The sequence below is a fragment of the Tursiops truncatus genome, chromosome 16 (genome assembly GCF_011762595.2).
Source record: "Tursiops truncatus isolate mTurTru1 chromosome 16, mTurTru1.mat.Y, whole genome shotgun sequence".
NCBI lineage: Eukaryota > Metazoa > Chordata > Mammalia > Artiodactyla > Delphinidae > Tursiops > Tursiops truncatus.
Window position 1 is genome coordinate 12,670,427 of NC_047049.1, and position 27,607 is coordinate 12,698,033.

Sequence of the window (27,607 nt, forward strand, 5' to 3'; positions counted from 1 at the left end):
ACACCAAGGCATCAGTAGTGATGAACAACATTTAAAAAATATGCTTGTGTTTGTATGCTACCTATAATAAATTGAAGAGACTACATTTGTGAGGTATATTCTTCTGAGGTTCCAGTTTAGGACTGAAGATACCTCCTGGTTAATTAAGAGAGTTCATTAATATAAGGAGAAAATTTGTGGTGTATGTCTTATTCTGAAATTTAAAAAAATATAGTCAGGAATATAAGCATACTCTGTAGGATGAGCTAATGTTGTTTGATGTTAGAGGTAGCTCATCAGAGAGCAAGACCTTACGGGAGATATTTTTACCAGAGAATTTTGTTTTGGGAACATCCTTCTATTTATGACCTGCACAAAGAACACACTTTCCCTTCATTATTTTCTGCCTTGTTGTAGTTGTGAATATACCATGTAGCAAACTCTTAGTTGCGCTACAGAACTTAATGGTATGTTGTATAATAACATGCCTAGTATCATTGATTTTATTAGAGCATGTATGCATATATTTCCTTTTGCAGTAATTGCTGTGGAAGAACCTGTCTACTTCTTTGCTCTGAACTTAGGCCAAAGAGGTATTTTTTAGGGCAGTACATAAATAGTGTCTGAGATGGCGATCTCATATTTATCACTAACATTTTATAATTTTGCATGATAGTATGCCTTTTCCTTTCCGGATCAGGTTAACCTACTTCTCTTTTCCCTTCCTCCGTCCCTGCTTTCTTTAATCAATTCCGGTGATGATTGTACCATACCTTTCTTAAAAGCTGCAAAAAAGTTAGTTATCTAGAATGTATATTTAAATGTGTCTCTAATTTTCTCAAATCAAAAATCACCATAGGCTTTTAAGCATGTAACCATTATTATGAAGTTGTATAATATGTCCATAAAAAAGACTTCACTGTAGACTTACATTTTTATTTTAAAAAGTTATAGTAAACAGATGATCCTAAAGAAAAGACCTATATTCATAGTTTTAAAACCTTCATTTTTATAATGCTCCTTATGGACATTTTTTTTTTTCCTGTATAAGTTTAAAGCTCAGTCTTTGGCTTAGTAAACCTTATCCTGCATAAGGTTTACTTTAATAGCAATATTTATTTTTTATCCTTATTTGTCTAATATTAAAGATAATCTCCCTGTTATTCATAGCAGCCTATAAATCTTTTACACAGCTGAAAATTTGTAGCTTCATTTATGAGACAGAAAATAAAAACTTGACATGAATTTTGGAGCCATTAATCCATTAGTGCCCAGGGATTTACAGAATGTGTCTAATGAAACAATGACTAGGAGCATGAAATATGCGATGTGATTAGTTCCCTTAACACTAACTCGAACTTTTATGCTTAACTCCCCAGGTACTACTTGAAACTTTTTTACCCTTTGTCATCCTAATACTCATTATAATAGCTTTCATTAATTGGTACATCTCCCCATGGGTTAATTTGCAGGCACCAACCATGCCATCCTTTTGCTAACTTGCTAATGCAAATTGATATTTATAGACTTCAAAATTGAAAACAATAAAAGCTCTAACAAAAAGACTTTGCTAAGTTATTATCATTATTATTATTTTGAGCTGAGAGATTGAGATACACAGAGAATCTGTGAGAGAAGAAAACAAGCCAAAAAAATCCACAAAAACTACTGTAGGCTAATAAACTGATGTGAAAATTTCTCAATTTACAGCACTTGACAGGTGCTAAAAGAAAAGCATCTTTAATTTTAATGTGTTGTTAGGACCTCTTTAGAGAGACTGTACAAGTTATTAACAAGGTCCTCTGAGACAGGAGACGGGTAATTAACAAGACCTATGGAGGTATAGTTTAGGTAATTAACGAGCTCTTAGGCACTGGACACAGGATAACACATAGCGAGTCCAATAGTTAAAGAGAACAGGTTGTTATGATATGATCAAATACAAGATGTAGTATGTAAGTCTTCTTGCAGTTTCTGATAGGAGAGTATTAAGATTATATTCCAATGACCTTAGTGTACTAATTTTTGTAAATCATATATAAATATTTTGCTTTAAGATAGAATTTGAGAGGATTATTTGCAAAATCAACAAGCAGAGAAGCTTGTTACATGTAGATTAATAATCTTCGTTAATTGCCATTAATGAACATGTATATTTTAAGAGCAATATATTGGAGAGACATAAATTATGTGATTCTAAGTTTAGACTTTTATTCCGTTTACTTTTTACCTGTGGCCTCTTGGCTAAAATTGTCTATTCCAAATTGGCAGTCTACTTTCCTTGTCCAGTTTAAGACTGTCAGGATCTAGGGCAGAGAGAAGACTGTCCTTCCTCAGTTTGTTTTTTACATAATATGCAAAGGTCCCTCAAGTCATGATCTTATGGTACCTTTAAGTCTGAGACTCGAGAGTCCCAATTTCAGGTACTTGGTCTAATCATTTCCAGTGTAAATTTGAAATTGTTGGAGTATGAATCGAGTTCTGGTTCAGAAAACTCCCAGTCAGCAAACCTTTATTATAAACATGTTATACTCTGAAGATTAAGAATATGAAGAAAGAAAGCCCTGCAGGTCTGATTCATTCCATTGCTTCCGACGTGTGGCTGCTCCAGGCCATCAGTATGACTTTTTCCGAATTTCAGATCTGATAATCAAATGATATTTTCATTTTTATTATTTTTGGATGAACAGCAGTACTTTAATAAGATAGAGCAATACTTGCTATAGACAAGGACAGCAGAGGTTATTAAGATATAAATCCTGCTCTTAGAGCTCATAAAAGCAGTCATGTAAATATTAGGTCTGAATTCCATGCTCAGGACTGGACATTGTATAGGCGTTGGGGTACTTTGAAAGACTTTTCAGTTGGGTTGTGATATGATCAGAGTAATATCTTAGATAACTCTGTAGCATGGTGGGGGGGTCTGCTGGGGCCAGGAGTGGGAACAGGGAGGAGGCTTTGGGGCAAGAGAACAAGTTGGGAAGTTACCGTGATTGTTGAGGTGAGAGTTGATGGAGGTCACTTGACAGTAAGGATGGAGAAGAAGGGAACCTCTCTGAGATACATTTCTGGGCTAATATAGATGGGATTTAACCATTCTGCTTGTGTGTGTGTGTGTGGAGGGGAGGGATGGTGGGGGACTAGTAAAGGAGAAAAAACAAGGAGGATTATTCCAAGGATGTGTCTTCAATCGGTGTCTTCAATTTGATGAATCACAGTACTGTAAAAACTGTATTACAGCAATGTCAGGTCTGTAGTCTTGAATCAAACTTGGCATTTCAGTCTTGATGGAGAGGGCTACGGTTTTTTGTGTTTTTAATGAGGTGCTGTCTTGTTTATTTTAGAATTTTGTTTTTAGAGAATAGGAATTATGTGTTTTGAGTTATTCGAGACAAGCAAGTTAGTATCAACATAATAACAGTTCTTGAGAATTTGTTTTTGAAAGCTGGAAAATATTTTGGCTTCTTTGAACACAAGAATGTGTTCTGTAACTGCTTGTGGACTTAATGCATTTAAAATGTGTTCACCTTAACACTGTAATTACTCCATGTATTTCTCTCCAGTGGCTTTTGGTTTTACCAAACCTTGCCCCCTTTTGTTAGCTTCTCACTAAGAGAATAACTTCTTTCTTTTATACTTTTCCCTTACTTCTGTATACCACTTTTCCAGGCCTCCTGCTTCTATATTTAGAACATTTCCTTTTGGACTACTGTGACCATATCACCTGTGGTTACCTTTTTTCATAGCAGTAAAGCTTTAATTTTTAAAATATGGGTGCTGTTTCTATATATTTAATATATGGTGGTAGTGTTACCTGATTATTTGATGTGTTAAATATAATTCAGTATTATTATATGACAGATAATAATTATAATGTAAATGTGTAAGAATTAATATAAATATTAAACTACAGTATTATGTAACTATTTTGAATATATTATACATCAAGTAAAAATGTTTTATGTATTTTATATATTTATTTTAAGCTTACATATCTTTTTGACAAAAGTGCTAATACCACTTAAATAGCAATTACATGGATCACCTTGTCCAGGATAAAACTTAATTCAAATTGCCAATTTTTAAAATTATTTTCACAAACATGTCTGTAAAAGTCTACTAGGGCTAGGGGTTGGATGGGTTGAAGATAAGATTCATAGGTTACTAGTAGCCTCATAAACTAGGGAGAGGGATGTGTAAGCAGTGACCTGTAATCCAGGCAGAGTGAACTGTGTTGAACACAGCATTTGCTGCGGGAAGGGAGAGGAACAGCTTGCTAGAAATTAGGAAATGCTTCTTCAAGGAAGAGGCCTTTGAACTTTTGTTCCTGACCGTTGAACATGATTTTTTACGTTGGGGAATGAGTAGATAGACAATTGTTTTAGTAAATAGCGAGAAAGCTTATTTTAAAAATTATGAGATGTGTTTGGAAGGAATGTTTTATAAATTGTGACTGTGTACTATTATATCATTAGTTGTCTGCTAACTACTTAGTAATTTTACCATTGCTTTTCTAGTTGGAACTATAGTCTTTGTCTGTTGTTCCCTGCCTGGTAGGTTCCTGAGGAAGTATGTTTGTTACTTTAGGCTACCAGGAGCCAATTAGTGAGTGCCCTGCAGCAGCTCTGCATTAAGTATAACAACCTCTTTGTTATGGAGCCTGGTGTGGGAATGGGGGTATTCAGGTTAATCACATGTTTTGTTTACTTGAGGTGTACAATATTGTTTCATGTAGATTTTTTCACTTTAAAAGAAATTAAATGCCCCAAATAAATTTAAAATGGAAATCATACCAAACATAATTTAATATTTGATTCAGAAGGTATATTTAACTACTTCTACCTGAGGATTTTTCAGTGTTACATGAAAGTATAAATATAGTAATAGAATATCTAAATACAGTACTAGTAGAATATCCTAAAGCGAGTATAGGATAGGTTTAAGAATTCAGGTTTAGGACTCAGGTCTGGATTTGAGTCTTTGGAATAGCTATATGACCTTACTTAGCCTTTCTAAGCCTAATTGTAAAATGGAATAACAACCTTGGTGTGTTGTGGAAGAGATTAAATGATGTAAGGCACGTAAAGTGCTGAAGGTAGGTTTGCCACATGGTAAACCTGGAAATGGTAGCTCTTGCTATGATCTTATTACAAAGCATCTACAGAATCTGTAACAATTGGTTTAAATAAGTTAAATGAAATTATTTACAAGTAACAATAGATTCTCAACTTTAAAAACCGTAAATAAAAGAAGTTAGGAGCTCATGTTTTTCACTGACTGATAAAGGACATACATTTGGTAGAAAACAATAAACTGGATAAAAGTTTTTTTCAAGATGTATGTTCAGTAATAATCTTTGATGAAATAAACTAAACCACATTCAAATTAAGTAAAAGTATTCCCTGTATTTAGTAGAAAATTTATTTTATGACTTTCAAGGCAAAGGTATTCTAATCAGTATTGCTATAAAATCCTGTGTCCAGAAATTATCGCATAGCACTAATAAGGACAGTGCAGGGTAAATATCTAAGCTGTGGCTTTACCTTAAAGGATGATGAGGTTTTCATAAACTCACATGACTGAGTTCAAATTAAATTGTTCAAAACTATCATAGTAAGAAAGATAAATGCCGCTTACCAAAAACTCCTCAGAGACCCCTTTGGGAAGAGGGTCCCTGCCTTAGGAAATTCACACAGGTAGTAGTATATCCCTTCTAACCAAGGTTTAGAAGTTGGCTCTTTCATTTCTTTGTCAGTGAAAGTACACTCTTTTGTCTTTGTTTTTTTTTTGTTTTTGTTTTTGTTTTTGCGGTATGCGGGCCTGTCACTGCTGTGGCCTCTCCCGTTGCGGAGCACAGGCTCCAGATGCGCAGGCTCAGCGGCCATGGCTCACGGGCCCAGCCGCTCCGCGGCATGTGGGATCTTCCCGGACCGGGGCATGAACCCGTGTCCCCTGCATCGGCAGGCGGACTCTCAACCACTGCGCCACCAGGGAAGCCCCTGTCTTTGTTTTTTAAGCAAAAGTATAAGATTCTACTCGAGTAGTCTCCGAGCTCAGCGTTCTGAGAGATAGTATAATGTATAATTTCCAGTAAAATCATTATACTTATCTTTTTTGGGGAGGGGGCTGGAGAGTGTATCTTAACACAAAACAGTAAATTCTTTTCTAGCAAAATTTTATTAATTTCGTAGCACTGTGAAACCAGCTCTTACTTGCCAAGAATGTTTTAAGGCTGGGCTTTTCAGCCTAGGGTGTAGCATGGCCAGAAATCCCCCAGTCACCCCAGCAGCTCTGCTTCCAAGGAGGATACACAGGAGTTTGGGGTTTGTGTCACCAAATGGAGGGTCCCCAGGAAGTCTGGCTGCCTTGAGTGCCTCTCCTTGAAGGGTCTGCAGAGATGACAGGTTAAGGAAGCAGTTGCTTTCTGGCCAGGGGCCTCATTGCAGGGTGTTCTTGAACATTGGAGGCCTTCCTGGTGACCAGAGGGCACCAAGGCTTCTTTTCCAGAACTTGGCTTCGTCCTGGGTACAGAGCCAGCTTGTGGTACTTTTGGCCAAGGGTGTTGTGAGCCAACTTGCTTCGCTCTCCACCTTCCTGGAAGAGTTACCTCTGCCCAGGTTGTCCTCAACCTCTCCTCATAGGAAAAGGCTGATCAGGGATGCTGGGTTGTCCTTGATCGCAGACAGAACCTGTGCTCTGTCAGGCCCTGTCAAGGGCCCTCGTGCCTTGTTCTCATCGCTTCTGTCCAGTTTCACTGTTTGGCTTCCAAAGTAAACAGAACTTGCTTTCCACTCCCCTGTACCCTCAGGTAGACTCTAGTGGATATATGGCAGACAGTGGACCAGGATCTACTCAGAGCAACAGGATAATCACAACACAATTTCCCAGAGTGACAAGGTTCCTAAAGATTTAAGGAGAAAAGATTCTTTTTCTATTAAGAGAAGCACAATTATGATAGGGAGTAAAACTTAAAAATCTACCTGAATTTTTAAGTTAAATTTGAGATGTCGAGGCAATTTTATGCTTGTTGTCAGATTTATTCTCATGGATCAGGGGTACTAAAGAGAACAAAGTTTGACAAGCTTAGTTGTAAAGAAATGGAGAATTTTTGGAATTCATACAGATTATGTTTGGAAATTTGTGAATTGTTTGATTGACTGTATTTTAAATAATCATTTCTTTTCTTCACCAGGAGAAAATAGTAAGTTAAACTTGATTGAACGTGATATTCTTGATGAAACATGCCTTAATTTCATGGGTATCTTTCAGCCTTCAAGTTTTAGGACTTCTTCAACAGTATCGTCATTACCATTTCATGATGGAAAACCAGTTAGGTCTGAATTTGCTGTCCATGATCTTTGGTATCACTGACCACAATTTCCTAATTGTCTTGCCTACGAGATCTCATAAAAGATATCCTGTGAGAATAATAATAAGTAAATTACTGTTAATCCCCATAGACGTTTATAAATTAGGTTCTGTTTTGCCATCGCGGTATTAGTGTGCATGCCCAGTCCCAAGAGAGATAATGGAGTATTTTAATCTCTAATAGCATTAATTTGATTTGGTACTCACTCCCCACCCCCCCCCACAAAAAAAAAAACAGGAAAAAAGCAGTATTGAGTTGCACTGTGGCTCTTAAGCCCTATTTGCATGTGTAATAGACATAATTGAAATGTGCTAAAGGTTGAGTTTACTAGTGGAAAGTCTCTTTGGACACTTCATTTTTTAGGGCTTTTATAAAAGGAATCATTAAGAACATTTCTTTAAACTCCTTTAACATTGAACCTCTATGGAATAAATGTTTTCAGGATTTACCAGAAAATTGTCAGTTGAATCTGTATTGTGGTCAAATACCTAAACTGGTAGACTTGGTTGGTAAACTGGATAAACTGGCTAGTTGAATGGATTATATTAGAAGTCACCAATTTGAAACTTATTTCAATTCATATTGGCAGTTTTAAGTATCAGAGTAATTCTTTCTGTCTTAAAAAGAATGGAAAAATATTCCATTCATATGCTGTCAGGTCTAGATAAAAGTGATCTTTGTTATTCAGAAAAACGATATCCTCTGCTCTTTGGGGACTTGATACCTTGTTGTCGAAACCTGTATTGACCTACTATTGATTTACTCAGTCAGCTATTAGCCCAATTTTTATTAAGCACTGGCTGCTAATTTATTCAGCATACATTTGTTAAGCATCTGCCATACCCTAGGTACTATGTCAGATGCTAGGGCTGAAAAGATTGAGATATCATTCCTTCCTGTAAGCAGTTTGTAGTAGAAAGAGGTGGGGAGGCCAGGGGTTAGGATAGATACCCAAAATGCGAACTTAAAAAAAAATTCATTTTTAGAGCAGTTTGAAATCACAGCAGAATTGAGCGGAAGGTATGAGATTTCCCATATACATCTTACCTGCACACACATAGCCTCTCCCATTAGCAACCTTCCCCACGAGAGTGGTACATTTGCTAAAATTGATGGACCTACGTTGACACGTCATAATTATACGTAGTCCATAGTTTACATTACGGTTCACTCTTGGTGTGGTATATTCTGAGGCTTTTGACAAATGTATTAATATAATGGCGTGCGTTCATCTTTATAGTATCATACAGAGTATTTCTACTGCCCTAAAAATCTTTTGTGCTCTGCCTATTGACTGGTCCCTCCCCCCAAACCCTTGGAAACTGCTGATGTTTTTACTGTCTCCATAGTTTTTGCCTTTTCCAGAATGTCATATAGTTGGAATCATACAGTCTGTAGCCTTTTCAGATTGGCTTCTTTCACTAAGTAATATGCATTTAAGGTTCCTCCATGTCTTTTCATGGTTTGAGAGTTCATTCTTTTTTTAAGCACTGGATGTACTAGTTTATCCATTTACCTGCTGAAGGACATCTTGGGTGCTTGCAAGTTTGGGCAGTTATGAATAAAGCTTCTATAAACATTTGTGTGTAGGTTTTTGTGTGGACATACATTTCAACTCCTTTGGGTAAATACCATGGAGTGCAATGGCTGGATCTTATGGTACAAGTTCCTGTTGCTCCATATCTTTGTCAGCATTAGGTGGTGTTAGTGTTGCGCATTTTGGCCATGGCAGTAGGTGTGTGGTGGTATCTCGTTTTAATTTGCTTTTCCTGGATATCATATGATGTGGAACACCTTTTTATGCCTATTGCCATCTGTATATCTTTGTATCTGTTGGGATCTTCGGCCCATTTTTAAATTGGATTTTTTTTCCTTATTGTTTACTTTTAAGAGTTCTTTGTATATTTTGGGTACCAGTCCTTTATCAGATATGTCTTTTTCATATATCTTCTCCCAGTCTTTTCATTCTATTTAACAGTGTTTTTCGCACAGCAGAAATTTTTAATTTTAATGAAGTCCAGCTTATAAATTCTTTGTTTCGTGGATCCTGCCTTTGGTGTTGTATCTAAAAAATTATTACCATACCCAAGATCATCTGCATTTTCTCTGTGTTATCTTCTAGGAGTTTTATAGTTTTTTGCTTTACATTTGGGTCTGTGATCAATTTTGAGTTGATTTTTATGTAAGGTCTGTATTTAGGTTCATATATCTGAAATTGGAATAGCACTTCGTCATGCAAAACATTCCATTTTAACTCTCTTTTAATCCTAATTCTTTGAAATAGGTGGTAAAATGTCTATTTCTTGATTAAAAATAAAATATGAAATTTAGAGCAATTTAATAGGTTGTACCTGGGTACTGGGTGGTGGGCAGTAGGTTTGGAAAGATAAGTATAGTCAAGCCCAATAGGCTTTGAAAGCCAGGCCAAGAAATTTTGTTATTGTTCCAGAGGAAGGTGGAGGCCAGAAGTTTTTTTTTTTTTTGCAGTACGCGGGCCTCTCACTGTTGTGGCCTCTCCTGTTGCGGAGCACAGGCTCCGGACGCACAGGTTCAGCGGCCACGGCTCACGGGCCCAGCCACTCCGCGGCATGTGGGATCTTCCCGGACCGGGGCACGAACCCGTGTCCCCTGCATCGGCAGGCGGACTCTCAACCACTGCGCCACCAGGGAAGCTCCAGAAGTTTTTTGACAGAAGAATAATGAGGTTAGACTTTAGCTTTAGAATGTCCTACCCAGCCATGTTGCATAGGCTGGATGGGACAAAGGAGTAGTGACAGAGACTGAGAGGAGGCTATTACAGCAGTCCGGCCTGTTATAGTCTAGGTGGTCATGTGGTCTTGTGAGCGGAAAGGTAGCTGTGAAAGTGAGTAGTGAGGAAACAATGAGAGATCCATGTCCAGAAGCTGAATGGGGAGAACTTGGCAGCTTATTGATGAGGCACAAGCTGGAGGCTGGAGTCAGGGGTGCCTCTGAGGCTTCACCTTTGGTGATCAGGAGACTGGCTGTACCAGAAGGAAGAAACAGACAGAACTGATAGAAAAGTCAAGATGATGATTGGTTTGGGAGAACTTTGAGACAAGTTAAGTGCAGGTAAGATATCCAGTGTGAGACTTTAAACAGACATTTGTAAAGGCGGTATTGCAAAGGACAAAGTGATTGTGGTTGAAGATCAAAGATTTAGCAGTCATCTGTCCATTTAATGGTGGCAGTTGAAGTAGTGATTTCCAAGGTAGAGTGGAAAAAGAGGTTTGAAAACAGAACGTTAAGAAATAGCTAGTGTTGGGGCTTCCCTGGTGGAGCAGTGATTGAGAGTCTGCCTGCCGATGCAGGGGACACGGGTTCGTGCCCCGGTCCGGGAAGATCCCACATGCCGCGGAGTGGCTGGGCCCGTGAGCCGTGGCCGCTGAACCTGTGCGTCCGGAGCCTGTGCTCCGCAACGGGAGAGGCCACAACAGTCAGAGGCCCGCGTACCACAAAAAAAAAAAAAAAAAAAAGATAAAAAAAAAAAGAAATAGCTAGTGTTTCCCACCTAGGGTGAAACGGGGAAGAAGATAGGTAATCAGAAACATAGGAGAAAATTTAGGCCACCACTTATCACAGAGGGGGAGAGTCTCAGAAAGAACAGTCATCAAAGGGAGCTGAGAGGTTAAAGAGAATGAGGCTGTTACCTTAAGTAAAAATTGCTTGTTGGCCGTGAGTATCGGTGGCGGGGGGATGTGTTTCAGGTTATAAAAGGTGAGGCAGTGAAGTAACGAAGACAGCAGGAGTTACTTGTGAGGGACCTGGGAGGGATTAGAGATTGGCAAAATAAAAGTGGTGGAACATCTGAGGGGTAATGGACTATAAGTATGCTCTGGTGAGACGGGTGAGGAAATACAAACAGGTTAGGAAACAATTGGGATGACAGTGGGGGTCCACAGAGCAGGTCTGATGGGGTGACGGAGTGGGAGAATCGGAAGGTGAGATGGATCAGTTGGAATTTCAGTTGGATGAGATCCTTCTGTGAGTGATCGCATCCCACCTTATTGATTACTGTTCCTCAGTTGAGAGGAACTCCGTTTGTGGAAATGTGTTATAAATTGTAAGGCAGTGTATAACTGTGCAGTGGTACTATTCAAATCCCAGTCACTTCAGTTATACCATTTCAAAAGTGCAGTTTTTCTTTGGCTTCCTTTCTTTCTCTCCTATTTTAAATTATTAAGTGAACAGTTTTTGGCATTTATTATATATTCTTGTATCAGTTAAAGTCCTAGCAGGAAACAAATGACACACTCAAAACGAGTAATTGAAGTAAGTTTAGTGAAGATATCATTTATAGAGGGGTGGCTAGGGTTAGGACACCAAGGAAGGGATAGTAGAGCACTAGGGACCAGCAGTATCTGGAAGGGACTGCCATGCTTAGGTGTGAAGGAACAGCTGTGGCTGTCTGTACAGAAGCTACTGGTAAAGCTGCAGTGCAGCAGGGCGACTGAAGAGGTTGGTAGGATGGGGCTGGAATAAATACCCTGTCTCCCCTTATTTCTGTCCTCCAGTCTCTTGCAGGTGCCTCCCAGTGGCAGAGCACAACTGGAAGCCAATGGGCAAGGGGACCCAGGCGATGCCCTTTCCAGAGATCAGCCTTCTGGGGTGCAGGGAGGGGCAGAATGGAGCAGGAGAGGCAAACAGGAAAAAATTCAATACCTGTTGCTTTTCAGCCTTCGTTCTGTCTCTTTAAGATTGTCTAAGTCTTGCACTTTTCTTAGTCATTCTGACTGGAAGAATCCTCAGGAAATTGTGTTGGCCTGCCTGAAACCAGCTGTCTCTGAGCTCATGGTTAAAGTCCAGTAATACCAGTCGTTGCTAGGCTGGTGTCATTACTCTCTGCCCTTGCTTCGCTGTAAATGGTGTATTTTTCTTTTCTTCTTTTCAGACTCATTAAAGGTTTTGTATTATGTTATAGTTCTCAGTTTACGCCCCTCCGCCTCAACTACATTTGTCACCAAAGTGAAGCTCCAGGTCTCCAGAGCCCACTCTGCTAGCTAAACAAGAAGATCAGTAGGATACTGTCCTTTGAAAAGAATTCATGTCCGAAGTTCTTCTGTGATAAAGTTATACTTATTTCCTATACACCATAAGAAATTGAATGGTGTTTAAGAAAGTTACTCCTCCACTCTGTTTTCCTCTCTTTGCCCCACCTCCCAGACAAGCAGGACGAGGTCCTGAGTTTTGCAAATAACTTGAATTGACTTATTAAATACAAAATGAGTCAAGTTGTAGGCCAAAGTGGACTTAGCTTTATAATTCCAGCAGTAACAGGGCTTGGAAAGAGGTACATGGAAGATGTAATAATAGTTGTTTTTAAAATGCCTTGGAAAGAACTTCAGGTGTTGTTACGTGACTTCTCCTTGAAAGATTTAAAACCCTAGAGCCAGGAATTTACACAGTTTGCCTTGTCTTATACTGACAAGGCAGCTAGTTAATCAGTTTTAATAGATCTTTGTTCTTCTGTGGGCTTTTTTTTTTGTCATGACAGACTTTTTCACTGTTAATAGTCTCTTCCCTTTCTTAGGTATTCTTGCTCCAAAAGAGAGCAAAAAGTTCTAAAAAGAGAAAAGGAAGGACATAGAAGAAAACTCTGATCACTGACAAATGCTTTAGTGATTTCTGTAGTGGTCAGTTTTATCACTTTATAAATGTTGCTTTGCTTTTCTGGCTTATCTGTGGAAGACTAGTCCATAGCAGAAACTGAAGGACAGTTTCAAGTTTCACCAATTTACTTACTCAGTATTTATCCTAACTTCAAAGTAAATTAATGTGATGTTATTGAAGAGATACTAATGATGCCTTGAAATACATTTGAGTACTGTTAATTTTAAAATTTCGAGTTTACCAGGAAAAATTGTTTAAAAATTGGAAATATCACAAGGTAAAAAATAAGCTTTTATTAAACCTAAAGACTTCAGAATGTTAAGGTAAAGCATTTTATTAGTTTAAATTATTTTTTAAAATATGAATTTAAAAATATTTTTATCAGTCTCAAAGTTACTTCAAAATCCTCTGCTGCCACCAAACTCTTTCAGTTCCGATTTCAAAAATTAATTGTTTTGAATTCTGAAGTTTAAATTTGTGTAGACTTTTTCAGTGTGAGCATGTCTAAGTTTATTTTTATACATGATTAAAAACACCATTTTCCTTAACCTGTCAACAACTCAGTTGAGCAGACTACATTATTCAGTGTCTTGTCTGGCATGAGGAAGCAGTCCAAGAAGGGTAGCACAAATTGGTGCCGCACTTGGATAGAGACATTTCCCCCCAAGCTAATTCATCCAGTTCAGTTAACTTTTTTTTTCCCACTTAAGGACAGATCAAAAAAAGCAGCTGTGAATGACTGAGTTGGTCACGTATTTGATGCGTCAGTTTGTGAATATAAAGCCGAACACAGGAGCGGGGTCCTGCCTTTAGATTCCAGACAATGGCCAGTACCAGAGCCCTGGCCTCAGATCGCTACACTGGGCTGCTGGAGAGTGTGGGCGAGCTTAGGTTACACTCAGGTACAATGGCAAAGAGCTGGGGCTCGCTGTGCTCCATACCTCTTTCCCTTACAGTTGTGACCATTCTTGAGAATTCTCAGACACTTTTCAGGTTGTCACTGAGTTTCACTTCCCCATAGGCTGAAGACGTTGGATAGTACATATGGTTAGGTTCGTGATTTTGATAAAATTTTTGTCCTAAATGTCTGTTCCTTCAAAACTCTTATTACAATTAATATAATACCAGCATTTCTATTTCTCAGTTCAATAATTTCTTCCTGAGACATATAATGAAATTTATACAGTCATAATACTGTTTATTCTTCAAGGATGTGATAGGATAGATATGAAACATCTAAATAACATTTATGAAAGATTAAATTTGTCAAAAATGGCCTGTTGCTCTATGGATCAGCTCTAAGAGCTCATCTTCTGCATGACAACCCTTCAGGGGCTCCTTCCCATCCCGCTTCCTGTGTACCAGTCTGCTCCGTGTCCTGCAGTGGCACCGCTGTCCGGCATCCCCAGACAGCATGTGTCTTCAGAGTTCTCTTTCTCTGGCCTGCCGAACCTAACCGTCATGTAATTTTAAGTTCTACTTTTTCCTTGACTTAGTAGACCTTCCTTGACTAATGCTGCGATAGAACGTTTCCTTCTTCTGGGTGGTCTAAGAATTTAACTCTCAGGGGTGCTCTCCCCCTACAAGGGCATCTCTCCTGTGTGCTTACTCAAAACATCTGATTGATCCACGCGTCCTGTGTGTTCAGGGCTTCAGCCGTGCGGCCTGTGCTCACTAGGTAGATCTATGAGCAGAAAACAGGGCTAGGACTGTGTCACCTCCAACACTCATCCACTGGACAACCTCACACAAGCTACCTAACCTCTCTGTGATTCATTTCCTTCTTTTGAAAATGAAGAGCATACCTACCTTAAGGGTTATGAAGATTAAATGAGTTAATTTTGGTAAAGTGCTTAGCACAGTATCTGGCACTTTCTAAGGGCTATGCAAATGTTTATTAAAATAATTTACTGAACATGTCTGTTAACCACTGTGCTAAGTGTTTTACATGTGGTCAACTCATTTAATCTTCCCAGTAGTCTTACATGGTAGATCCTGTTACCATCCCCATTTTACAGAGGAAGGAACCCAGACACACTCAAAGGCAAGTAAGTAGAGGGCAGAACCAGGATTTGAGTTCACACCATGTGGTTCCAGGGCCCTCAAGCACTTCTCTGCCTGTAACCAGTACGGTGTGCCGTTACACTGAATGTAAATCAGTTTGTCTTCGAGAATGTCACAGTCGGATGGAGAGAGATGCAGCAGAATGTGTTTCTTGACCTATTAGAGAGCAACATGCTGTGAGATCACGGGACAAGGAGAGATTAGTCCCACTGGTCCCTGGTGTTGACCTCCTTGGACTGAAAATCAGGGAGGCTGAGAACTGTGCATGTTATCAGCTGCTCCCTCGGCACTCTAGGCCTAGGGGTACCACGTGATAATGTATTTTGGGTTTGTATTTGTTTTCTTTTAAGCCACTTTTCTGTCAGGCTTTTGAGACTTTGCCGGTACAGTGACTCTAGTCTGGGACCATACAGAACACAATAAAGACGGTGAGGTACAGGGAATGAGAAAATGTGTCAGCCGAGTCGGCCTGTAAATGGTGCATCGTAGGTATTTAAAACATGTTTCAATCTTCCCTACCATGTCACCCAGCTCTACTGAAATACCAGGTTTATCCACAAGAGTTCTAGGTAGAAAAGATCAGCAACCGGTTCTGGAAGCTAGTACTACAAATCTTAGTCATAACAAATGAAACGTTGGATATGTGAGAAATTCTCTTGAGGTGGTTGTACATGCCTGCATGCCCTGTAGATTTACAGCTGGGGATATGTACTTGTAATAATAGATACTTTTCAGTGTCCAGACTTTTTGTGCATACAGTCAAAAGTTTTAAAAGTGAATTTCTTCAAAGGATTCCAGTTATTTGGCTGATAAAGCACAGATAATGAAAAAATATATTTTACAGTTAAGTCTTTTTTTTTTTTTTTGGAATAAAAAGGTTCCTAGGACAGTAATGCTTTGTAGAGGTTCTAATGGTTAATACTCTTAAGTGCCGGGTAAAAATTAAACTTGAATAGCAACGATGAAATATTTACTCACCAGATGGCTTTGAAGTTTAGCTTCTTTTTGGTTCCAGTCCCCTTCCTAATGGACATGTTTCAAAGAAGAAAACGATTATAACATTCAGCTGTGATGTTTTCGTCCTCTGTGCATGCAAGAAATCCATTTTGTTTTGGTCCATTTGGGTATTTAAATTTTGAAGACCAGCTACTTAGAAATTCATTAATGACAGAAATGGTTCACACAGCTCTGAATTCATTCTCCTTGATAGGATAACATTTAAAGGTTAATTTTTCTAATACCTATAGAAATAATTGTTTTAAAAGATTGCTTCAACTCTTTTAGTCTACAGTCTTCCCAACCTAAATTTATTTAAGTCTCTACAGTTTTATATTAGAAGGCCTAAGGTAAGTGAGTGTGTGTATATAAAATGAATAATAACATTATAGAATTTAATTTTATAAAACATCTCACTAGGTAAAATCGCTTATATTTAAAGATGTTTAGAAAGTACACGTTAGAGGTACAGTTCTTCAGTTCTAATAATACTGAAGGGTTTTCCTTCAAAGTTGAAAATTGTAGCTGCTTTAGAATGTTTAGTAAATATTGTTTTTCTGTTACATCCTGGATTAAATTTCACTCACTCAGGTAATATAGGAGTTTAGAAATTGTTATTGCAATGTTGGTTAAAATGTCCTGTTTTTATGTTTCCTCCCACGTGTACTATGATACGCTTTTAACATTTATGTTTGTCTTTTATTGCTCAGTTTTCATATGAATCCGACAAGTAATGAAGACCTCAGGAAAATCCCGGTAAGTTGCAGAGGGGGTTAGAGAATTACCAAAAACCAAGCCACAAGCTGTCTTTCTGTCTGGGGCACATTTCTAAAAAGGCCTCCGTCTCCTTGAATCCCTCAGTTATCCACAGATTATAGCTTAGTATGATGATTTAGGGAGAAAGAAAAACAGCAAAATTCAAACTTTATCTTTAATATACCATAGGGTGTGACTTCTGTATGATCTATGGAAGTGTACGCAAACATAGTTATAATTGAAGCCAATTTAGAATATACAGGTTTTGTTTGCAGACTGTTTAAAAATCGATATGAAAGCTGTATGTCAGCATTATAGTTGTGAAATAAGAGCATGTGGAGAAAGCTGCCATTTTGTTACTGTTGTTGTAAATCAGGTTGAGGGGAGAATAAACCTGCTTGTGAACATTTAACAGTAGGAAGAGCTTCCTGGCCAGAGACCCATTTAACCAGGAGTGTGTGTGAAAGATCCTTTACGACACTTAACCTTCCAAGTCAGAACAAAACCAAATATATTAACAGGCTTTGTAGCGACCAGCCAGATTAGCTCACATATTTTGCAAGGATTATTCAGATATCTTAACTTCATTTCATTGTTATTTGAAGTCCAGTTTTTGACCTCTGTTCCGAGGTCCAGTACATCTTCAGTCTATTCTAAATACTATACTAAGCCTAGAGAGAATAAGTTGCTTTACAAAAATATGGGCACATGTCTTGGTAGGAAACTAAATTCTCACTGAATAACAGAAATAAAGCCTTTATTCCAAGAGGCTGGTGGTTGCTCTTTGAACCATCTGTCCTTAATGTGTGTGATCCAGATGTGTAATAAGAATTTTTCGAAGCAATAGCATATCACAGTCTTCTGTGGTGTGATAGGCTGAGAAGAAACCATGGTGTTGTGTAAACCATTCTAAATGCAGTCATTTGTCTTTAAAATGGTAGAAAACACTATAGAGGCAGAGGACTTTGTACTGTTTTTGCTGTTTTAATGTACATGATGTGTACGTTTTGATGTTTCATAAATACTCAAGTCTTTATATTATGGCAGACTGGCGAGAAACGTCAGAATATATGAAGTCAGCCTTTGATCAGATAGTAAAATGAATTCTATCAGGCGGTTACTTAATCTCAAACAAAATGCGACATCAAAAAATCGATTTAATGTGCAGCTATTGTTTATTAAGTAACTTAATTACAACTTCTATGTGCTTGTAAATGCACTTTTCCAAATCTTGTAATTTATTGCTGTAAAAGCATCCTTAGAATTCTTTAAAGAAATAAAATGTGAAAATTGTTTTAGTTCAGGGATTTAAAGGTGATAAAAGAATCCTTGATGTGTGATTATTTTTCTCTGGAATACTAACTATTCTAAATGACAGTTAAAGGATTACTAGGTGTTGTTAATTTACTGCAAGATACAATTAAGAGGAGAAAGCTCATCCTCATACTGATCGTTATTGAAAAAAGTATTTGAACAAGTTTTATGTTGAAGATTATAAGATGTTTGAAGTAATTTACCTTAAGTTCTTTAATAATAGCTGTCCACCAAGTTATATTTTTTTCCCCTTCTGGACATAGTATTTTGTAATTAAGTTTGTATGTCTTATATGCTAGTGCCAACACCTGTCTGTGAAAGCAGTGTTTAAACAGGAGCAGTAGCCAGTTGAAAGGGCAGTGTGAGCTCTTTAAGGCCTAATTAAGAACTGAAAGGGAGATGAAGGGAGTAGCACAAAAGATGTGAAAGTAGCTGAGATGATATTCCCAGAGCAAAGTTCCTCATTAGAACAATAATGAGATGATCAGAGAATGCCAAGCCTTCATCTTATCTCTCTCTCTCTCCTCTAGTTGCCTTGGATGTCAGTTAGTACCCCACCAATATTTGGTTACCAGGACAACCTTTCTTTAAATCTTCAGTTATTTTGAGTCTTGATAATTTGCTTTTGTTGAAATTTAAATATTGTAAAAAATATACATTTCCTAGTTTAAAAGGCTAGACTGTGAGTAAAGTAAAAATAGATCACTAGTAATTCTCGAAGTATTTTGCACAACTGTTATTTAAAATTCCAGTTAGACAACTTAATGTAATAATTCTGTTCACTCACCCAACTCTTATTTTCTTATATCTGCATATGGAAATTTTTAACAGAGTTTGGGTAGGAATGAAAAAGGGTTGGTTATGAAACGGGAAGAGAGAAGAAAAATTTACATTAAATTTCAATATAAGAAGACATCTTAGAAACATATGTGCCATCTCTATGGAGTGCTAGAGGAGAAACTGTTGAGTATGTAGGAGTCCCATGTTAGGTTATCTGAGTCTTTACCAGTTTGGAGATTTCTCAATTTTAGTTTTTCTAAGAATAGTATTAAAAGTATCTTTTGAAAAAATAATTCATTTTTACATTTGCCTGAGAGTTTTCCTCTTCAAGCAAAATAATTTTTGTAACCAGAAAATATTTTAATTTCCTACTGTATTTAGTTAATATTAATCTTTATTTTATTTGGAATTATATCAACAAACAGAAGGATAGATGTATTTATTGAGTATATTAGTCAATTTAAGAATCTTATGCCTAAAATTAGAAGGTTTACATGATTTTCAAATATGGGATAAAATGTGGAACTAAGCATAAAACTGTTTTTAATTATTTTATATTCTTTTCCAGAATATAGTTTATAGTACATGTGTTTCTAAGATTTTTTTTGCATAAAAACTTGATGCAGAAATTTGGGGTAAATTTTTCACATAAAAGGACAAATGGAAAATTTATTGAAAAGGTCAGAACTGTATTTCCAAGAAATCTGTTTATCCATAAGTATTAGATGGTTGTGAGGGGGGAAAATAAGCCAAATGATGGATTTGTATATTCTAGATTATGGCTTATATCTTAAGTGCTGAACAGTATTGTGGGATAATAATTGATCATTTTGAGAGATTAAATTTTAGATTGATTTGTATCATGGCATTAATTTAAACTCCTTATGTCAAAATAAGAATTTTTTGACATGTCTTTCATCCTCATTGTCTGTAGAGAAATGTTAAAAAATTATTTTAACTACATTCTCTGGTAGCACTGGTATAGTGTTAAATGTAACAATATAAATGATTTTCTAACTGCATATTATCACTTAATTAGTTTGGAGAAATCAGTTCATATATGTATAATTTGATTAAGAGAGGCCCAGTCTGATGCTATTGTTATGTTAAATTAAGAAAAAAGGTAAAACAATCAATTGGTAATGAATCCCATTTAGTTTAATTTCATTAATCCCTGCAGTTCTCACAAGAACTGCTATTTTTCAGTAAATATTGTTTTAGAAAAATTAAATCACATTAGTTGGACATAATCACTTTTTTAGAATGCAGTTCTGAAAAACCTCTTTGCAGACCAGGAAATGTTAGAGTTGAAAGGGACCTTAGAGAACATCTCATTTATCAGAGAAGGAAAGTGAGACTTAGGTGGGTTTCAGTCTCAAATTTGTGCAGAATTACTTAGGTTAAAGTAAGAAACTTTAGCTTATTTTTAATTAATGTTTAAAATATATTTAGCTCTATGGTATGTCTTATCTTTTCTACAGAAACCTGCTGCGTATAATAAATGTGAATAGGAATGTGTTTAGGAAAATCTAAGTTTTGTATCTCTAGACGACTTATGACCAATTAAACTAGTAAATATGTGTGTATACTTATTCTAACAAAAAGTTAATTGATCTGAAAGAGAAGAGAATAAAAAGTAAACCAACACGTATCTCCAGAATTGTCCTTTAGTTGTCGTAAAACAATATTCTGAAATGTTTTGGGGGACAAAGGTAATCTAATTCATAAAGTTGTATCTATACCCAGTTTCTAATGGTAAAATGAGTCATTTTTAAACTTCCTCTTAGCATCCTCTCTATTCTGTTAATCTAGTAGAGGCTCCTCCTGACTTTTGTCTTTAGTATTTAAATAGCTTTGTAACTAATCGCGGTCCCTCTAAATGATTTTACCCACTGCTGCCACTTTCCTAAAACTTAGCTTTAATCATCTTTCCTCTGTTTAGAAACCTTCAATGGGCTTTCTATTTCCCATAACACTAAGTGTGATAGCATCAGACATCCTTGATGTTCTGTTTGGAACCCACTGTTTCAGCCTCTCTCTCTGTGCCCTGTCCTGAACCTTATTTCCCAGCCGTGCTCCACTGATCACCTTTATTAGCCACTGTGCCTTGAACCTTGCTTCCTCCTTTGAACAAGCAGAGCCACTGCTTGAGATGCCCATTACGCATTTCTGCCTGGCAAAATCTTTGAAGGCCTAGTGCAAGCTATATCTTCTCTGCAAAACCTGAGAGATTCTATGGATTGGAGAAGTTTTCAGCCAGGAATATTGTTTTGCCTTTATCCTAGAGAAGGGAGTGTGCTTGGGTAACACAAGCATCAAATTGGTATCTGTGCTCTAGCTTGTTTCTCTGGTGCAGCAAAGTCATGGGGCCTGGTGAGGAGGGGATAAAAAGTTACACTTTGGTTTTACTGATGAAAACTCCTGGATGCATAGCAAATTAAAATAGATCCTGAAATTGAATACAGACAAATTTAATTCTTATGACAAAAAAGGAAAAAAAAAGACCTTTCTACGTTCACCAGTCCTCGTTCTCCGTCCTCCACTGAATAGATTAGATACTATTAGTCCTTAAGAGCAAGGCCAATTTCCTCAGTCTTTTAGTTTATTTTCTTTAAAGCCAAATGGAAATGTTTGGAAAGAAAGTGATGAAAACCATTTTAAGTTGTTGAATGTAGTGATAGAACTATGTATAAGAAGGCATAAAGATTGCTACTTTATATTTTGGCATTATATTTTACATAATGAAACATCTAGATATTATGCACTTTAAATACATGATGTTACAGTGCCTTTTTGATTAAATTTCTGAGAAATATTTTTCTTTTAATATTAGGATGCTTTGTAATAAAAATGAATTGAATCAATGCCTTTTTTTTTTGGTTTATGTTTGTACCTTTGTGTTAAGAGAATTTTCACCAATAGAATGAGGTTAAACAAAATAAAGTAAGTGAAATGGGAGAGAATGCAGATATACTAATCTTAAGTGTTAGCATGACTGTAGTTGAACTCTTGAGTTTCCTGACAACCAAGGCAAAAAGGGAAATAAAATAAATTGTATAGGTATTAGTACTAGGAGGAGAAAATAGACTACTCAGAGGAGAAAAGGTTCTATTTGCCTATAAGTTAAAACAGTAGTTACTCCCATGGAGCTTCTTATAAAGGATGCTCATGGATTTAGTTCTGAATGCCATCAACATCTCATAGCAAACTGGAGAAGCAGAGTTGATATTGCTGTTTCTTGTAACCATCTTCAATAAAAAGGCAAAGGCATAACATTAAACTACAGTTTAGCGGAAGCGATTCCACGAGGACTAAAGTGATATCCAAATGTATAGTTTTCAATAGCTTCTTATATTTCCTAAAGTTAATTCTTACAGATGTTTCGATTTTGTCTATTTTAATTATGTTTATTATTGAGCATTTTATCTCTTAACTTAATCTTAAATTACGTGGTCAGTTTCTTATATTTAAGAATTTAGAGTTGTAATCAAGGCTTTGGTGTATCTGCTTTAGTCCTTTCCTCAGAACTGGCTAGCCGTTCTGTGAACTGTCACACTAGTTCTAGCCAAGGATAGAGAAGAGTTTGACAAGGGTTTGAAACAGTAGAACTTCAGAATAACTCATAATTTGCCCCTGATGTGCTGTCTGTTAAAGTGACCGTCTTTATCCTACTCTAGGACAGCAACCCTTTTGATGCCACTGCAGGCTACCGTAGTCTCACCTACGAGGAGGTACTGCAGGAGCTGGTAAAACACAAAGAGCTCCTTAGGAGGAAAGACTCCCACATCCGGGAGCTGGAGGACTACATCGACAACCTCCTTGTAAGGGTGATGGAGGAGACGCCCAGTATTCTCAGAGTGCCGTACGAACCATCCAGGAAAGCTGGCAAGTTCTCCACTAGTTCATAAGCCAATGGTACTGCATTTATAATTGGGGAAAAAAGAAAGGAAGAAAGAGAGAGAAAAAACAGAAGAAAAGCTCGTTACTGAGAGAGACCACACTATCAGGTTTCATTCCATACTCTCCTTCATTGTGAAGAACTGTTTCACCTGTAAATATTAGCAGGGACTATCAAGAGTGACCTTTGAAGTGAGCTAAATAATTTAAACCTTTGAAGTGAAGATGGGCCAGATTCTCGTGAACAAGCAGTTCCTTAGGATTCACTTAGGTGCTGGTGCCGGCCTGCTAATCTGCCATAGCCTAGGAGTATCTTCAGAAGGACATGATTTATTCCTCAGGAACAGGTTTCTCATCAAGCAGAACTGATACTGTGGTTGGTTTCTCAGAAGTCAATTTGTACAGATTTAGCTGCAGGAATACTGCTCATTATAAACACTACTAAAAAAAAGTTCATATTTTATATACATATATGTACATGAATAATCTGTTCATGTATCTTTGTATATAAAATACATGCATATACCTCATATATACATGTGTTTTTAGAACATTTAAAGACAACTGGTTGCCTCTAAAATTAGGATACCAATTAGGATTTCTTAATTTGAAAATATGTGTGCTCTGTCAATGCAAAACAAATCGTCATTGCTACTATAATGGTTTGTTACACAGAAGCTGCTTCAAATCACTCTTGACTACGTGAACCTTGGTTTCAAAATAAGCTGCTACTATATATTATTCCAGCATCAAATCTTTTCTCTTTTTCCAAAAGTAATGATCTAAAGCCCCTTTTTAAAGAACGATGTATTTTAGGAAACTTCATTAACCTTGCAACAGCATGAATTTCTTGAATTAATTTTTATCTTAATATTTGAGTTTTGTTTGAGCTATAAGCAGAAGATAAGCAAGTGTGATTTGTTGAGATTCTGAATGTCTTTAAAATATTCAGTACTAGCAAAGAAAATATTTGGAATTTATATCTGAAGATAATTTGGAGCGGGTGGGGGGAAGTAGGTGATCATTCTGATGCCTGATAACCCAAAGCAATGAACAAATTCTAGGAATGAAAAATTAGGCTCGGTTTCAAGTTACAAAAATAATGGAACAGATGGTTGCATTTGGTTTCTGAACCAAAATAAGAGTTACTAAAGGAGGGGTGAGTTTTTAGAATAGATCTTTACTAGCACGACATTTTACACTATTCTACAGCCACCCTGTAAGAATAAATCAGTATTACAGAATTGTGTCAGCTTTGTTTTTAAGTCTGCTCCCCAAAAATGTTGACTACTATCATGAATTTTCTTTATATATTTGTACAGAATTAGTCTTTAAAGTGAAAATGATATAAAAATATTACTAATCATCTGCTGATTTTTTAACTTTAAAAGTCTGAAATACATACTATGAAATACTGAATCTGTGTTTTCTAAAGGAAATTTAAGATGAAAAATTCACCTGTATATGGAGACATATATTCCCCAATCTTTTACCAAATGCATTTCTGTCTAATATTTATCTCTACTAAGACTTCACTGAGAGTTAAATACAAAGGCATATAATAGTTTTGCTCAGTTTAATATTTTGAATCAGATAATACTTGGCCAAGCTTATATTCACAAGCTAAAATCCCTTATTTGTATTTTTCTGAGTTTCTTCAGTTTTTCTATGAGAGCATAACTTTTGAAATTCTGAAAATTTTTCTGAAATACAAATAATTTTTAATAGGAGACAAGGAGAAATAGCTTTCACTGACTTTTTCCTCCACTTCTAAATTTCTGTAATAAACCTCACAATGTGGTATAGAATTTTATTTTGAGGTCTTGGTAGTTCTTTTTAACGTGGTGCCATTTTTAGTTAACATTTATTAAATGTTGCACAATTCTTAGTATTTGTTTTTTCTGTTGTTGGTATAACTGAGGCTCTTCTTACACTTTTAAAAGTACTAAAATCCATGTGTTTGCAGTATTATGACATTATCTGCAGATATTTTAATATGCTTTGGCCAAATTTACTCTTTATAGAATGAACCACGATGCCAGTGTTGTACTGGGGATATGTTTTATGTAAATAGAGCTCATGAAAAAGTATGGTTAAGGGACTGCCATTCTTTTTATGAGGAAATTCATTTTTAAGGAGGATTCTTTGCCTGTATAAAAACTGTTAAGGATTAGACTTGTCCATACGTTAATGATTTGGTTATAACTGCGTCAATATTTTTATCTTTAATTCTGAGACAAGAGTTGTATTGAAAACTGAATCTGCATTTATCACTGCCCGAAATGTTCTGTTCCGACGTTTATGAACTTTCTTTCACTCGTGACCTGGAATCAAACTGACTATATATATATATATTCATAATCAATCGGTCCATATAAGGAACTAAAAACAAAAAGTAAAAATGAGTTCCTATGTGAACATAACAGTGTTTCCTGTGTTTGTGGGCAGAAGTGCAAATAGAGTAGTTTTAATTTTTAGCGTTGTAGAAAAAAAGGCCAAAAGATCACATTAGTTTATTTTTGCAAACTATAACTTTTAAGTATTCTAATGGTATATTTTGTTAGTAACTTAGACAAGGAAATAAAACATATGTACTCATTAAATAACGCGCAGCACAGTAGACTTATAGACAGAGTTTACTTTTGCTTTTATGCTTAAAAAGGCATGTTCAAAAATATTTCCACCAATAAGAGGATTTTTTTAAATTGCAGAGTTTATAATAGTCTCAAACCTGTCTTAAGCTTAACATACTTCTGTTACATAATTAAAAATATTTCTGCTAATATTTTTTAAACAGTATAGTTTTACAACCAGCTCCCCTCCCAGTTCTAAAATTCAGCTTCAAAGTATTGAACATAACTGTCCTACCACTTAGGCTTCAAGTTCATTTATTAAATACCAGGGAATAAATCTTAGAATTGTATATAAAATGTGTCACCCATTCATGAAAAATATTTAAGTATTGCTTTTTGCTGCTGTATTCTGCATTGAGCCTAGTTTTGCCATCCTCCCATGAATGTAGTAGTATCCATAGATTATACATAACTACATCTATTGCTTTTAGCAGTAAGTGAAGATTTCGTTGTAATTTTCCAGCTGTGAAAATGTTGCCTGTATTTAAAAGGGTTTCATGAATGGAAACCTAAGTAAAACTCAGCTCGCTAGTGACAGACTTGCTTTCCTCACATCCTTCACTGACTCCTCCGCCCTCACACCCCACTGCCTACCACCCCCATAAGGGTGCTTATTCTTTAGCAAGGAGAATCTCAAAAAAAAAAAAAAAAAAGAATTGCTGTCTTTAATATATCTAGAAATTGTTACGCTAGAACTTCTTTTCCTCTTAGGTTTTTAGAAAAAGCAGCCTATCTTGGATTTGTAAAACAAGGTGAAACTTTCTGATGTCTGTGTGCTCATATGTCTTATAGATATGGTTGGTGTCACGTGTGTGTGTAAATGAAATATGAAGCATGCTCATTCCCTCGATCTCTTTGAAGTAAAAGGGAAAGGATCGCAGTGCTGCTGGTTCATGATTGTACATGGAAGGGTCTGTCAGCACACACTGAAAGCCCCCGTTTTCACAGATTTATAAGTTTAATAGTCCAGATGCAATCATTGGAGGTATTTAATATGTAATAGGTAGCATCTTAACTAATTAATCTGCATAAGAAGGGTTTTCTGGTGTACTTAATAAGAAGTGTAGAAGCTCTTCAAGCATTAAACTGGAGTTGACATTTTATTTCATTTATTTTCCATGTCAAAAAATACACTCTTACAGTGGAATTGAAGTCTGTAACAAATGGTACATTTGGACCTGTCAATCTTCGATCTTAGGGGTGGTTTGATTTTGAGGTACAAAAAAAAAAATGCTGCAGATCTAGAAATGTATATATTTAGCAGGTATTTGAAAGATACAAGCATTATTTATAACTGAAGAGTATTACACTTAGTAAAATGCTCTAGTAACTTGTATACATTTTTGCAGGTACAAACTCCAACGTATGTAAGCATTATGTAACATGACAGTTGTATAATTTATGTAATCTGATGCATGAATCAGAATTTTTATATATGATTATTGGTTTATTATAGTTGATTAAAATGTTTAATCTTAATTTGGTTGTCATAATTTCTTATTGCAGATAAAACAGCATGAGTATTCATTTGTACGTGAGCCCTCCTTGTCTTTTAAAAGTACAGTAGGATGCCTCTTATTATTTGATGTATGGCAGCAGGTATTCTGTAAGACCTACAGACTCACTTCACTATGAAAATAGTTTTGAAAAGTAAGGTTTAGTGTGGACACTGTTTAGCAGCCCTTTGTGTATAAGATATCCCCTCACAGGGACAGAACTTACTGTTTGGTAGCAAATTACATCTGCATATTTATACAGAGGCTAAGACCTATGCTGAGTGCTTTCTCTTTATGCGTTATTTCATTTATTCTTTACAACAGCCCTCTACGGTAAGGACTGTACAAGCTTTCAGAGGAAATTGAAGACAGCTAACAAAACAGCTATTTGTGGAACTCAAGAGTAGAGTAGAGTTGGCAAAGCCACGGCATTTCTCACTAGTTTTTAGTGTCCAGCTCATGGCAGAGACCACTAATTCATGCCCACTCCCAGCCCTCTCAGCCTGCAGTCCAGGTGTATGTCTGTCCATCCCAGATGCTGTCTGAGGGAAGCAGGAACCTAAGGGCCTGGGATGATGGTGTGGGTGTGGCAGAGTGTTAAGCAGTTGTATTATTCTATAGATTATGAGACATGATCCACACGTAGTGGTCCTGAAGGTAAGTAATCCACTCTTGGAACAAGGGAGTTCTCTGCA

General features: G+C 36.6%; 1 protein-coding gene across 3 annotated transcripts in view; it reads left to right on the forward strand.

Annotated features, from left to right (window-relative positions):
* The window catches only part of RAB11FIP2 (RAB11 family interacting protein 2), a 41,311-nt gene extending 14,416 nt beyond the window's left edge, over positions 1-26,895 (forward strand). Inside the window, exons 5-6 of one of the 3 annotated variants that reach the window (XR_002177316.3) lie at positions 16,747-16,792; positions 22,564-22,651. Coding sequence is in view for 2 of the 3 variants with exons in the window: in XM_004322632.4 (XP_004322680.1) it covers positions 16,747-16,792; positions 22,564-22,794 (277 nt within the window). In the remaining variant the exon portion in view is untranslated. The other 2 variants (XM_019940071.3, XM_004322632.4) reach the window with 2 other exon arrangements.
* The last annotated feature ends 712 nt before the right edge of the window (positions 26,896-27,607 follow it).